Source organism: Elephantulus edwardii, unplaced genomic scaffold (genome assembly GCF_000299155.1).
Source record: "Elephantulus edwardii isolate Elephantulus edwardi_28Jun2011 unplaced genomic scaffold, EleEdw1.0 scaffold00206, whole genome shotgun sequence".
Classification (NCBI taxonomy): domain Eukaryota; kingdom Metazoa; phylum Chordata; class Mammalia; order Macroscelidea; family Macroscelididae; genus Elephantulus; species Elephantulus edwardii.
The window spans coordinates 4,816,158-4,831,949 of NW_006399956.1; the positions used below are offsets into that span (position 1 = coordinate 4,816,158).

The following is a 15,792-nucleotide window of genomic DNA, read 5'->3' on the forward strand; positions in this document are numbered from 1 at the left end:
ATAATAACCTATTTTTCATGCTAGCAAATCATTAGTGTGGTAAAGAATTTCCACTTGCAACTTGTCATCAAACCTTCTGTACTTGGTTGTTTTTTTCTTTAATAAAACAAAAATTACTGAGCTTCAGAAAGACTTCATTCCAACTGCAAACACATTTAGGACAGGGCAAGCTGTTTGAAATTATACCAACAGTTTGTAAATGTCATGCCCAATGTGCCAGCCGGCATGTGGCAGTTGGGTCTTGTCTACTTCAGGGTTTAGAAGGATTATTTATAGCACATTTCCTCTGTTTTCAAGGTCTTTTCCAGAGAAACTGTGCTAGTACTCTCCTAGATAGACACTGTGTGTGTTGCTAAATATTTGTCCTATTAGTACTGTTTGACCACAGTATGCTCAGAGCCTATTCATGCTCCTTGGAGACCATTTTAACACATGGGTCAAAAGTTCCATCCAAGAATCCCTGCCAGACAATCAACTCATTCAAAATTCATGTTGAGTATGTTATGTCATTTCCAATACCAAATGGTTTAATATGCTCGTGTCACAGAGATTTGAATGTCTACTGAAAACAACTTTAAATTTGCTGGAGTGGTTTGATTTTAAAATAAGTATATGTGAATTTGAGAGGAATAGGGAGAAGGAAGACAGCCAAATAAATAATGTTCTGTTGGAAAACATTTACATGTCAATAAAATGTTTCATTTCTGTTAATACTATGATTGCACTGAAATCAATAGAGAAGAAGTATGGACCGGTGCCATTTGTAAACAATGCACTTGGTCTTGGAGAAGCATGCAAAGTACAAACCAAGGAAGCTGGTATGAGACTCAGAGGATAAAGACTGAGAATACTGCTATAATAAAATAACTCTTCACTAAGACATCCTGCCAAACTGGTTTCTCTCTGCCCTTTAGAACAAACAACACTTATTGTATGGTCTCACCAGAACGGTTCTTTCTAGAGTTCTTTTCTTTCAGATTTAAAGATAACATCAGTTGGAACTACAGGGCATTATTTCAACACCAGCCTGGATTACTTGATTACTTTCGGTTTCATGGTTATAAAAGTTGTTCATGTCAAAGGCACCTACCCACTTGCGCGCCAGTTCCAGAATGCTCTGCCTTGTCACTCCTGGAAGAATGATGCCATCTAGCGGAGGAGTTGCCAGTTCTTCTTCTGTCAATTATAGATTGGAATATTGTCAAACTCTAACTATATAAGACACACTTTATATAAATAGTTTAGAAAAACATTTCTAGCAATTTTGATAATAAAAAAAACACAGGAATTTGTTACTGTTCATCATTAACAAATTTTCCCATAGCTATAAAAAGAGAAAGGTTTGTGTGTATGTGTGTGCATTAGAGTCAAGTGACCCTCCAGTGGGTTTTCAGAGGCAGTAAATCACACAGGAGGAGATTTGAACTGCACACCTTTGTGTTAGCAGCACAATTCCTTACCATTAAGATCAAAGAAAAGACTAGACACCCTGTTCTGTTAAGAGACTGGTGGAATCCCTAAGGCAGTAATAACTCTTAGATACCTTTCAAACCCACAAATGAATCCACTTTCAGAGATCACCTTCAGTCAACTGATAGTCTATGAATTGAATACTAACATCCATGAGGAATGTGCTGCTCAGAACAATGAATCCCATGAGACCAAAAAGGTAAAATTTTCACCACTCTTATTAAGCAGGTCTTACATGGGGAATTGGGAGGAGAAAAGGTTAAGAGTGGATAGATAATGACCATTGCATCGAAACACACGAAGGAAAGAACTGTCTAAAAGGAATGTATGATTAAGCATTTTACATATGACAACAGCCTAGAATAAGAGGTCTGTCATTGCAAAGAGGACTGGGGTGGGTCGGGGAGATAGGTAATTGTGCAACAATGAATATTACCAAAAAAAGTGAACTGGCGGAGGGAGAAGGGAGAGAGAGGAGGTACAATGTGCAACAATGAATGAATGAATGAATGAAAACCTAACTTTTCTGTAAACATTAAAATCACAATTAAATAAAATTTATTTTTTAGAAAAGTTAAGATTTGCTAAACACAAACATCAGAAAACAGTAAAGAAAAGGAAAATGGGCAAATAGAAACAGGGTACCTAGAGAGGAAAACGGAAGAATGCTGTTAAACTGAGGAAGTTTTAAACTATGTCACAAAATAAAATGTGCATAAATTATTAAATGAGAAAATAATTTACCATGTGAAGCTTCATTTGAATCACAATAAATTGTTCAAAAAGCAATAACACATGATTTTACAATCCATAAAAATGGTCTATCTCTGTTTATTTAAATATTACACGTTCAACAATGTTTTGTAATTTTAAGTATAAATCTATGCCTTATCCTTTTATTTTAAAAATTACACCACCTAAGATTTGTCATTTTAACCACTGTATAATTACCATTATATAACAATCAAGTGTATAATTCAGTAGGATTAATTACACTCACAATGAATAATTTTTACACTCACAATGGATAATTTTTATATAGAATTTCTTACACCATGCATAGTTAAATTTATTCCTAAATATTTTTTCTTTCATGCTCTTGTAAAATATATTTTAAATTTTTTGCAATGTACCTCTTATACTGGACTGTGTCTTACATATAATGCCTAATCATATATTCCATTGCAAATAGGACTGAGGGAGAGAGGGAGGGAGGAAAGTGTGCAACAATGAATGAATGAAAATCCAACTTTCTGTAAACTTTCATTAAAATCACAAAATGAAAATTTTTAAAAAAAATTAATTTTTTTAAATATTTTAATTGGCTATGGGTAATATATAGAAATAAATTGACTTTTCTATACTGATGCTATATCCTGTGGCTTCCTTAAATTCACTTACTAAATCTAGTAGATTTTTTTTATATGTGTTTTAGGATTTTTCTATACATCTATTATATGTTTGGAAGCAAGAGTGGCATCCATTTCCTAAACAACATGCCTCCAGAAACTCTATTAACTTTGATAAATGTCAATAATTATAAAAGGGCTTCAGGCCCTTTTCATAGAGTCGCAATGAGTTGTACTCAACTCGAAGGCAATCAACTACACAACAACTATTATTTGTAAACAAAAGACTGTTTTACTGTTTTCATTTCTTAAAAACAGAAGAAGGCTACTCATTTCACTACTTTCAGTTTATCAGCAAGAAATTAGATGGTTACTTATTAACAAATGGTAAACAATATTCTTAAGACAGTTTTTTCAACAAGATTTGTCTCATTGGAAATTATGAATTGAATTGTGCTCCCTTGCCATTGAATATCACAATCTCTACAACTGTGGTTCTAATTCTGTTTGGGAGAATCCAGGCTGCTCTTTGGATGCAAGGAATTTGAAGCTTCCCCCCCCCCCATACTTTGGGTATGTTGCCAGGATGGACCAGTTCTTGAAAAAGGACATGCTTTGAAGGGCTGAAAGATAACTTAGGAGAGGAAGAAAAGCCTGGATGAGATGGATTGACACAGTACCTAGGAGGTAGGTGTGTCAGAGGCAGACTGTCTCAGGATAGGAGAGGGCTCAAAGCTGTTGTACATAGGTCACTATGAGTCAGTGACTTGACAGCACAGAACAACAAAATATTAATCAGGTAATGTCAGTGTAGCCTTTCTATAACTATCGACAGTTATCAAAGTTCTTAGGGTTTCCAGAGGCATTTTGTTTAGGAAGTGGATGCCAAAAGCAGTGTAGGGTATAGCATTTATTAATCTTAACCAAACACATAAATAAGATGGGGAAAGAAATGTCAAACCATAAGTGATTTCTAAGGAACCAGGAGAAGCAGCTGAAAATCAACAAAGACCTTCCCCCAGAGTCAACAGAAACAACCAAAAGAGCCAACAAAGAAACAAAGTCAGTGCCTAAAATCAGACTAAATCAAAGGTTGAGCATCTCTGGTACTTCAAGTCCAGCAGCAACTCTGAGGGAGAAAGATGGGCAGTCTATTCGATTAAGATTTGTAGCCCTTGAGTATCACTATGACTCAGAACTCATTTGATAAACGTGAGATGTTGTTGTTGTTGTTGTTGTTATGTGCCATCGAGTCGCTTGCGACTCATGGCGACCCTATGTACAACAACTCTAAACTCCGCTCTGTCCTGTGCCAATCTCATTGACTCCGACACCCTCATCCTGATTGCCCCAGTCACCAAATCAATCCATCTCCCAGAGGGCCTTCCCTTCCTGTGCCTACCCTCCACCCTCCCAAGCATGACGTCCCTCTCCAAGGACCGGTCCCTCCTTACAACATGACCAAAGTATGTCAGGCAAAGCCTCAGAATCCTTGCCTCCAAGGAGCAGCCCGGTTTAACCCTCTTCAGGATGAATCTGTTTCTTCTCTTAGCAGTCTTCAGCACTCTTCTCCAACACCAAAGCTCAAAAGCATCAATTCTCCTTTTATGCTCCTTGGTCATTGTCCAGCTCTCCGATGCATAACAAGTGATTGTAAAGCCCATGGCCTGTACCAGATGCACCTTTGTCTCCAGAGACACACCGTTGCTCTTGAGTACTTTAGAGAGGTGCCTAACAGCAGACTTTCCCATGGCAATACGTCTTAATTTCCTGACTGCTGTTGCCAAAAGTATTGACTGTGGAGCCAAGCAAACTAAAGCTGTGAACAATCTCAATCTCTTCACCATCCATCCTGATGCTGCCAATTGGTCCAGTGGTGAGAATCTTCATCTTCTTGACATTGAGCCTCAATCCATATTGAAGGCTGCAGCCCCTGACCCTCAGCAGCAAGCGCTTCAGTTCCTCCTCAGTTTCAGCAAGCAGGGTTGTGTCATCTGCATAATGCAGATTGTTTATGTATCTTCCACCAATCCTGATGCCACATTTCTCCTCATGGAGTCCAGCCTCCAGGATGATCTGTTCTGCAAACGTGAGTAAGCCTCCTGAATTCTGAGAAAGTGCATTTATTTGTTAAAATCAACTTTCTGTAGTACTTTGTTACAGCAGTACTAGATCACTACGAGGGTAGAAGCTGTTTAATAATTAAAAAACTGTACACAGGCTCATACTCAGTAAACAGTGGTCATCACCAAATCTTTTACAAATACTGTGAAGATGCCATCCCCCCCAGAGGTGAGCATGTCCCCGAAGGCTCGTTACTGCCCTTGCAGGTATGTGGAGTATCAGCATCAGGTAAGGAGATGGTAGTTTCAAATGATGGAGATTCAAATATAGCCGGCTCAAGGTGGACACACGCATGTGTGTGGCTAGAACAAAAACAATAATCACTCCATGGAGACCCTGCCAGAGAAGCAATGCTGAAACATGGTGCACTGTGAAAAGGATCACAGCATCCCTATCCACCATGCTGGCTGGCATGATGACCCACATAGGGGAGCTGGAGTCATCTACCATCTGCTCAGCCAGTCTTCACAACACATCCCCAACATTCAGCTCTCCTTTCCTTTCCACCTCTGGAACCCAGAAAAACAAGTCTAGCCAGAAATTCGAGGCAGGGGAGGGGGCGAGGAACGATGGTGGCTTAGTGGTTAAGAGTCAAGCTGTCAACCCAAAGGCAAGCAGTTCAGATTCAAATGCTGTTCTGCAGGAGAAAGATGGGCAATATCCTCGGATGTGATTCGTTGCCTCTTAAAATCACTGAAGGGTCAGGTATGAACCAGTTCTGACTCTATGGTACGTAACAACAGTCATACCTTAAATCCCCACTTTATAAGGATATTTAACATCATAACAGATTATGTGTTATCTATTAAGTGTTTGCAAGGGAATTCACAAAGGATGCCTGAAAGAATCAACAAGTAGCAAAAGCTGTATAATAACCACATTGCTTTCTTCATATTCTCCCAACCCATTTTATGTACCTAAAAGAGACTTTATAAACTACTCAGTGCAATGCTTATTCTGTAGAAGAAATGGAGGCATTATAAACACTTGTAACTTATGATTTGTGAGGCTGGGAAGACTAGGAAACAGCCTGGGATAGATCTCAAATGTCCTCACTTGATGACCACGGACGGCCCTTGTTTTCAGTGTACAAGTACACAGCGGTCCTGGCTCACCTCCTCCACCACGACCATTCCACATGGTCCCAACAGCCAGGCTGTGTCTAGAAGACTGAGACAGAGCTGTGTTCATCCTTGAAGCCCCAAAATTCAGCAGTGTGCCAGGCCCAGAGTGGCACACAATTTAAAAAATTCTGAATTTAAGAAAATGAATGAATAATCCTCTTTGCTGGGAAACAGCAGTTATGCTTTCTTTTGAAGTTGTTTCTAAAAATCATCTGCTGAAAATTGCTCTCTGGAAAGAAGAAAATTTGTTCTTGGCATATTCTTAGGGCTACTATTTGTCATGTTTAGAAGTGTTGACAATCTCAAAATAAATGTGTGTTTTTCAATAGTGAACTAGCTAGATGGATCTATATCTGTATGGATATATGCATATACACGCACACACACAGAGACATACACACACTTCAATTTTTCTCAAACTGGACCTTTCTTAAAACTTGCTGAGCAATAAGACTACACAAAGTTAAACGAAAGCAGCAGCTTTGCATGTACAAGTGCTGTTTTGTGAAATATATTTAACACCCAGGCCTGTAACCACTAGCCTGAGGTCAAGGAACAGAACATCTGCTTCTCTGGTTGCCAGACAGAGATGATGACATGACAACATTTGGGTGAGAAATATTCCTTTTCCTCTGCAACCACAAACATGCTCACAAGAGCCAGAACTAGCTACAGATTGCCCAACATGAGGAAAACAGAACCTACAAACGCAGCTTGCTTTTGACAAAGAAGTAATTTTGAGGAGCTGAAGAATTTGGACACAGTAACAGCAGGATTCTTCTACGCCTTCCCAAAGCCAAACACCATAAAGAAATCAGTGGGAAGCAAGAATGATGGTGTATTAAACATAAGAAGCAGTAGATTTATTCACTTATTCAACAAATATATATGTTGTCTATCATGTGCTATATTCACTATTTAGAGCCCTTGGATACAGCAAAGAACAAAACGGAAATAATTCCCACCTTTTTTTGCTAGTAGGCAGAGGCAAATAATCACTACATTAAATAGTATGTTGGACTGTAGTTAGTTGCCATCAGGTCAATTCAGACAAGTAATCTTATGAGTGCAGAGTGGAAGAAGACAGCCAGGTGTAAATTCCAGGGCACCTCTGGTGGGTTCAAGCCAGCAATCTTTCAGTTAGAAGTTTAGCACTTAAACATTCGCACTGGGACTCCCATGTTAGACTATAGAAGGGAAAAAGACAACGCAGGGAGTGGAGTGGAGATATGCTAGGGTAAATAAAGTGATTTACAGTTTTCTCTCAAGGAAGACCTTAATAAGAATGGGGTATGTGAGCCGAAAGTCCTAAAGGGAGCTAGAGAATAAGCCATAAAAGCATCTGAGGGAAGAGGGCTCTAAGCAGAGGCAGAAAAAATACCCGATGGACTGGGAAGGCTCATGACAACCACAATCATTCAGACTAACGGTGAACTCAAGCCCAGGATGAGATCTTACTGTATTTTCAATATCTTAGCACTACATTTGTATAGTTGGTCTTATTGATTGGGTACCATCAAGTCAGAACTGACCTATAGCTGATCCTCCAGCGAGTTTTCAGAGGCAGTTAATCTCATGGGAGAAAACTGCCCATCCTTCTCCTGCAGAGCAACTAGTGGATGGATTAGAACCATGTGCCTTCGGGATGCAGTGCAGCTTCTTACCATGAGGCTCATATGAGTTATTTATAGGTCCAAGTGCCATAAATAGTTACCGGACACGATCCTCTCCTTTAAATATAGATTATTTCTCTTACCTACTTTTCTTGCCCAAGAGAAGGAAAGTAGGTCATCATGGAATGATGAAAATACACTACTGAAAGAACTCCGCCTATATCTCTTGTTGGTAAAGTTTGTAAAAAACACTACTATTGATTTTCAACTCATTATTCAATGTATTTTCCTAAAGTTAAGTGATATAAATCAAACTTAAGACAGAGTTGTTTCAATCTTTTTCTTTTAACCCCAAAGATATTCTTGGATTTTTTTTTTTTAATTTAGTTCTTTCATGGTATTCTTTCAATATATCTCAGGTGACCATAATTTGAATATTAACTTTTAGGTCTTATATATGTTGAAGTGATCTGAAGAGAAATTCATTCACTTCTATTCTGACCTTTAAAAGTCATGGGGAAAAGTTTCCATGGCTATTGTTTTAATAATGTTAATTTTTCATCAGCAGAGTTTCTGACGTATCTAGGTAAATGGTGCAGCTCTGATTCTGACTATGCTTAAGCACTGACACCTCTCAGACATAATGATGGTATCGTCTCTATGTTTTTGTTTTGAGTGTTTCCCATCCCTCCTCTGCAGGCAGCAGGTGGGGAGAGATAGGAAGAACTGAACCAACCTACTCCATGTAGGGAGTTCAACAACGGCTGTTATTAAGTTATTCAAGCTGAGCTCCTGACACATTATATGCAATAAATCACATCTATTTAACCAGTTGCTGTCAGTTGCTCCTGATGCATAAAAAGCTCAAATGCAGAAAACTCAAATATTACAGTATACATTTTTGTTCTTAAAGAATTATGAGGACTGTGAGTGTGGTCTGTAATCAGGTTTTTCACATGACAAGAGTCACTAATAGCTGACTTCAGAACGAGGTGTGCTGGCCACACCTTCTCCCCCCTCCCTCTCTATTAGGAATAAAAGACTCATCTTATTAGTCGCAGAACTAATCCTCAAATTAGTGGACAGTTCTGATTCAGCCTCATGTGAATCACCATTTTCCTCCTTTTCTAGCCAAGTAACACCAGCAGTAGTAAATAACATATAGAACCTACCATCACCGCTGTAAAATAAAAATGGAAATAATTTTAAGATTTACTTGAGACTTTATACATATTTGGAAAGTTAACATTGTACTTTGGTCACTATACTGACTATTTTGAAATGAAGCATTTAGAACTAAAATTGGCCTAGTTGTAAGGAGTTGTGCTGCCAACCAACAGGCACATGGCTCAAAGCCACTAGTTCCTTCATGGAAGGAAGATGGTAGTCTCCTCCAATGCAATTTTCTGCTTCTGAAAAATCGGCTTGAAGGTCAACTATGCGTCAGTTCCAAATCAATAATATGTAACAACAACAATAACACGATGATTCAAAGGAGCTCTGTGGTATGTTGCATCAAGTATCTCCATAGGAGCACATGGGCAGTTTCTGAGTCAGAATCAACTCTTTGGCAATGAATTTATCATAACTCAAGTGGAAATAAATACATATCTATATTTTCTTCCAGTGCATAGACATTGTGACTGAGACCTTTTGATCTATTTCTACTAAAAGAAAACAAACAAAAACCAGCAAAGAGAACTCATGAATATTCAAAATACTTTAGAAAACAGAGAAGTGGTAATTTTAATAGTAGACTTATCACTAAAGGGCTTGAATGAACCATTATCTAGATACAACAATTCCAATTAGACTGATCTGTTCTTTGAGTGCTCTTTAACCCAACTGAGCTCCAGAGCAGTTCTGGAGGCTTCCGATTCTATAAAAATGTATATAGATATGGCCATGATTGTTAAAAGGATTATACCAAGAGGGCAAGATAAATTTCATACCAGAAGAACATATTTATTATTATAACATTTGATAAATAAACACATCATGCACTTTATAGCTTTATTTATATATATATATAATGCTCTGTGTGTGTGTGTGTATGTATGTATGTAATATAGCATTATATTGTTATTGTTTGCCATTGAGTGGAAACCAACTCATAGCTGACCCTCCAGTGGGTTTTCATGGGCAGTATACTGTACAGTAGAAGATTACCCATTCTTTTCCCATGGAGCATCTGCTAGATTCAGACTATGCCTTTGAATTGGTTTCAACTGTCAACCTTTATGTTAGTTAAAAATAGACATATTTTTAGAAGTCTATAAAAGTTTTAATCAAACTCATGGCCATTGACTTGATTTCAACTCATGGTGGCCGACTATATGTTCGCTGGGTCTGTAAATCTTTAATGGAGGAAATTGCTCACTTTTCTCATGCAGACTTTCTGGTCGATTTGAATCACTAATCTTTCAGTTAGTGGATCTACATGTAACACCTTATGCCACTCTAGTGCCAACTACTGGCACCATCCAATGTGGTTGATAACCAAAATGTATGCATATCAAACCCACCAGCTGCTCTGCAGGGTAGGAGGCAGTCTGATTCTGTAAAGCTTTGCAGCCTTGGTAACCCTAAGTACAATTAATGGGTCACTATAAGTCAGAAGTGACTAAATGACAAGTGGGTTTGATTTTTGGCTGTGTATAAATCTGAGGCCTACACATTCAAGAGTGTTGGGAAAAGAAAATTGTTAGGGTGGTGACAAAGATAACAGTCTTCAAATCATGAGAAATGATATCTAGTCCATGTCTATAACACAAGACCATCAAGAAAATGCTGGCTTGGATCTCTTCAATTTCTATCAATAAAAAAATATAACTACATCAAAAAAGGAGACTTAGAGATGGAATAATTAAGTGCCTGTTAATTCAAGGTTGATGGCTTCTAAAAAAAAAAAAAGAATCTGCTCTTCTAAAAATCAGATCTGAGAAAACTACTGGGCAGTTCTACTCTACCAAACAATCCTACCAAAGACCAATGTTAAAATATTACCTTCTAAGTGGACAGGATAAACACTACGATTTCTTTTATAGTTCTAGTTCTGTTCTCCCCAGGCCCATGAAAAACAGCAAAGAACTGAAACCTGAGTGGATTACCTCCATCTTCATTTATCCAGTAAATAAAAACATTCATAGTCCCAACTTCCGTTATCTGATGATCCTCTCCATAGAGCCACAAAACCTGACAACATCCATTATCAATTGCTTCACATTGGGCATACACAGATGCGCCATAATTCCTTTAAAAAAAAAGAAAGATATACCAATTATAAATGCACATCATTTTCTTTCTTGTCTCTCCACCAACTTTCACAATCACTTACCCTTGAATTCTCAAGTCTTCCATTCACATGTGGATGTAGTTTTAATATATAGGCCCTCTATGTGTCAGAGAGCTGGACAGTGACTAGTGATGATAGAAAGAGAATTGATGCCTTCAAGTTGTGGTGCTGGAGAAGAGTGTTGACTATATCATACACTGCTAGTAGAACAAACAGGTTTGTCCTGGAGAGGGTGAAATTGGGCTGCTCCCTGGAGGCAAGGATTCTGAAGCTATGTCTGACATACTTTGGGCATGTTGCAAGGAGGGACCAGTCCTTGGAGAGAGACATCATGTTTGGGAGAGTGGAGGGACAGCGCAAGAGAGGAAGACCCTTGATGAGATAGATGGACTGATTCAGTGAATGGGGTAACGGAGGTGGGTGTGTTAGAGACAATAAGATAGGCACAAAATACAGCAGGTTTCAGGGATGTTGTACATAAGGTTGCTATGAGTGGCAAGCAACTCGACAGCACATGACAACAACAACAACAGTAACAACTAGATAATATAAAAGCTCACTAGAGAAACTAAATTATTTCATTTAATTCACTGGAGATACTACAAAGCACTGATTAAGACTCTTGGAATCTTAATATGGAAAAATCAAAGAATTCAGGTAAAAAACAGTCAAGTTAAAGCTAGGAGTTATTTAGACACTTTTATTCACACCAAGAAATTTTGCATGAATTATTACATGTAAATCTCACACCAGTACTCTGCGTTAGTCATTATTATTTCTATTGTTTAGAGAAGAAATTGAAAGAACCATGCTGGCTCTGTAATTAAGGTGTTCCACTGCGAACCAAAAGGCCAGAGTGGTTCAAATCCATCAGCCACTCCAAGAAGTTCAGGAAGTTGCTTCTGTAGACAGTTATACCTCGGGAACCCTGTGAGCAATTCCACCCTATCCTACGCATGACTCTGAGTTGGAATTTACTTGATTCCCACTTGTTGGAAGCTGAGAAAGAGAAATTTAGATGAATAATTTATATGAACTTTGAGACCAAGTAGTAGAAACTTGAAATCTGTGGTCTTTTAACTGCAACTTCTTAATATAATCAAGAACATCTGATTCCCAGTACCTAAATTCCCTAAATGGTTGAAACAAAAACTCCAATTTTGACTAGAAAGTATTCTAAAAGTGTATTTTCCTGAAGTTGTACTAGTCATACTAGATCATTTAAATTAAAACAAACAGACAAAACCCCATAGGAACATGACACATTTTCCACCTTTCTAGACTTGACAATTTGTTGCTGTTGTTGGTAGGTGCCCACGAGTAGAGTACGACTTAGAGCAACCCTATGAACAGTGAATATGAACAGAGTTCTATCTTATGCCATCTTCATACTACTGACACACTAGAGCTCACTGCAGTAGTCACCAAGTGAGCCCACCTGGTTGAGGGTCTTCCGCTCCTTCGCCGATCCTCCACCCTTCCAAGCATCATATCCCTCCTCTCCAAGGAATAGCCCCTTCTAGCAACATGACCAAAGTATGCGAGGTGAAACATCGTCGTCATTTTTGCCTCCAAAGACCACTCTGGCTGTACTCCCTCCAAGAAATATTTATTTGTTCTTTTGGCATTCCTTGGAATGGTCAGTGCTCTTCCCCAAAACCACATCTCAAAAGCATCGATTCTTCTGTCATCTTAATTCGTTTTCAAGCTTTCAGATACATATCAAGTGATCAGAACGACCATGGCCTAAATGAATCAAACATATCTCACATACTTTGGGCATATTGCTTAGGAGGGGCTATTCCTTGGAGAAGGATATAAAGCAGGGAAGAGTGGAGGGTTGGCGGAAGAGAGGAAGACCTTCAACCAGGTGAATTGACACAGGATAGGACAGGGTTCAGATCTGTTGTTCAATGGGTCGTACTTTCAACGACACCTAACAACAACATGTACCTGAAAGTCAGAAAATGAATAAGGATAATAAAAGAAAAATCTATACCTTCTAATTGCAGTTTTGGTGATGAGGATTGACTATCCTATGAATTGTCAAAAGAAGAAAGCAAAATGTTTCGGAGAACATGCAACCAGAGGCTCTTCAAAGGCAAGGATTGTGAAACTTCATCTTACACACTTTGAGCACTTTGTTAGGAGGGGCAAGTCCTTGGAAAAAGACATCCTGCTTGGAAAGGTAGAAGGTCAGTGAAAGAGAGGAAGACCTTTAAGAAGATGCATCAACATAGTGATTCTAACAATGGGCTAAATAGAGTATATCAGAGATGATAAGGATGATATAGAACAGGGCACTGTTCAGATTTGTTGTTCATAGGGTTGCAATGCGTCATTAGGGAGCTCTGGTAAGGAGCTGTGCTGCTATCCCAACCACTTTAATGCATGAAACTTGAACAACTGATAACTCTGTTCCACTTCTGGAGGGGCTTATTTGGCATAATAAAAATTCATAGTATCCTATGTCCCACAATCACTATCCCTCAGAGAAAGCAGACCAATGACATATATAGACCAAAGAGCTACACAATATGGAAGGAAGGAAAAAGGGAGGGACGACTGTGCCCTCTCTGCTGGGGGGCGAGGGGTACATGTCTGCAGAGGGGGGCAGTTACAAGGCTGAAACTCATCATTTAGATGAGGTAGTCAATTCCTTTTCTGCTTAAAATACTCCAGCCAGTTTTCCGGTTTGCAACTGAACGAATATTAAATAACTACTGAAATAAGGAAAATTGTATATAATAAACATTGAAATATATGCTTACTGCAGTCTGACATGCTTTATGTCACTGTAAGACTAACAACACATACCTCACAGCTAAAGTATGTTATTAGTTTTCTTTCATAAATGAGGAAATTGAGACCTAGAAGAGTTAAGTAACATATCATATGCTATTTGATGTTTAAGCCAGTTCTTTCTTATTTCAAAGTTTATACCCTTGTTAAGTACATAGAGAAAATGTCAGGGGAAAAGGAATGAAAATGAAAGTAGACAGATGATTTTTAAATTCAGGTGGGATAGACACAAGGTCGTATTTTGGTTCTTATAGACCTGTCTGAGTTTTCTTCAGCTTCACCTTGAACTCCCTCATGCGACTTTCATGGTCTGCTTTACAGGGATTACCTGGACTGGTTTTGTCTGCTGACATTGAGCTTCTCCAACTATTTCTTCCACAAATACAGTCAATCGAATTCCTGGGAAGTCAATCAGGTGAGGTCCTTTTGTGTTTTTTTAAAGAAGATATATGTGATGCATAAACCACTAAATGTATAAAATTTGATCATTCATTGTCCAGCTTCATTTCTGTCATCAAGACAGTACTCCCTGAATAACATTCCTTCCTCAAATTTAGACTTGAAAAGTTGGTAAAAATCCCCAGTTTCCTCCACTTTTAACTTAGTTGTTAGTGCATAAATTTGAGTATTTGTCATATTCATAGATCTTTCTTGTATGCAAATGGATCAGATCCTATCACGATATTGAACTTTAGGTTAGATCTTTATTTTTTCACTATCACTGTAACAACATTCTTCCTTAGCTTTTCATTCTGGGCATCAGGAATAATCTTATGATTGTCTGATTCAAAGTGGCCCATGTCAGTTCATTAATGCCTGGAATTTCAATCTTTATGCATTACATTTCATTTTTCAAAACTTTCAGTTTCCCTATTTATAATTCATATATAATATATTCCAATTATTAAAGAATGCTTGCAGCTGTTTCTCCACATTTGATGACTTCCAATCTGGGCTCTACCTCTAATACTATATTCCTCTATTTTTCCTAAGATATTCAAAGGCCTGGCATTTAGTAGATGGCCAGTTCTGTTTCCTACTCTGTCATAATCTTCACTCTGCTGAGACCTGTGGCAGTGACCCTTCTGGCATTTGAAACACCAGTAGCACAGTTTCAAGCATCACAGCCACCCACAAGTTACCTCAGTACAGTAAACCAACAGACAAGTCTATATTAAGAAGAGTCAACCATAAATAAACAAGCATATACATATTTAAGCTATCAAGTAATTAACAACAGGTAAATCATCATTTCCCAGACACAATGAATTAATAGGTAAGTGTTATACCTCTAACAGCTCGAATACTAATTAATGAAAACCAGATAAGTTATGGAATGACATAAAATAAATCCATAAAGAGAGCAAAAATACATTTCAAAGACATAAAAGGAAGAAAAGACCAAAATGGATGTCAGTCAGAAAAGACTGAAAATTACACTAGAGTAATGAGAAGAAAAAACAATATGTAAGAGAAGCCCACGTAAAATAAATGATTGTAGGATTTCAAAAAGTAAAGCGAAATGTTATAATGGAACATGCAAAGAACCGTAGAATAAGAAATGGAATAATTTTCTCTGCATTATTAAAGTTCCTGGAGCAGCACATCAACAGAGAACTGCCAGAAGTGCAGGCTGGATTTAGAAGAGGTCGTGGTACGAGGTATATATTATAGCTAATGTGAGATGGATCTTGGCAAAAAAATAGAGAGTTCCAGAAGAATGTCTATTGTGCTTTCATTAACTAAGCAAAAGCTTTTGATTGTGTAAATCACAACAAACTATGGCTGACTCTGAGAAGAATGGGAATCCCAGAAGAGTTGATTGTGCTAATGTGAAACCTATACTTGGACCAAGAGTCAGAACAGAGCAAGGAGACACTACATAGTTCAAAATTAGGAACGGAGTCCACCAGAGATGTATTCTATTTCCATATTTTTTCAATATGTATGCAAAACAGATCATCTGGGATGCTGGGCTGTATGAGGAGAAATGTGGCATCAGGACTGGAGGAAGA

At 38.1% G+C, this 15,792-nt stretch overlaps 1 protein-coding gene across 1 annotated transcript in view; it reads right to left on the reverse strand.

Moving 5' to 3' along the window:
- The window catches only part of BCAT1 (branched chain amino-acid transaminase 1, cytosolic), an 83,302-nt gene that overhangs the window by 12,050 nt on the left and 55,460 nt on the right, over window positions 1-15,792 (reverse strand). The window contains exons 7-8 of the mRNA XM_006897215.1: window positions 10,791-10,933; window positions 1,091-1,176 (exon numbers count right to left, since the gene is read on the reverse strand). Of these exons, the coding sequence (XP_006897277.1) occupies window positions 1,091-1,176; window positions 10,791-10,933 (229 nt within the window). The remainder of the gene's footprint in view (window positions 1-1,090; window positions 1,177-10,790; window positions 10,934-15,792) is intronic.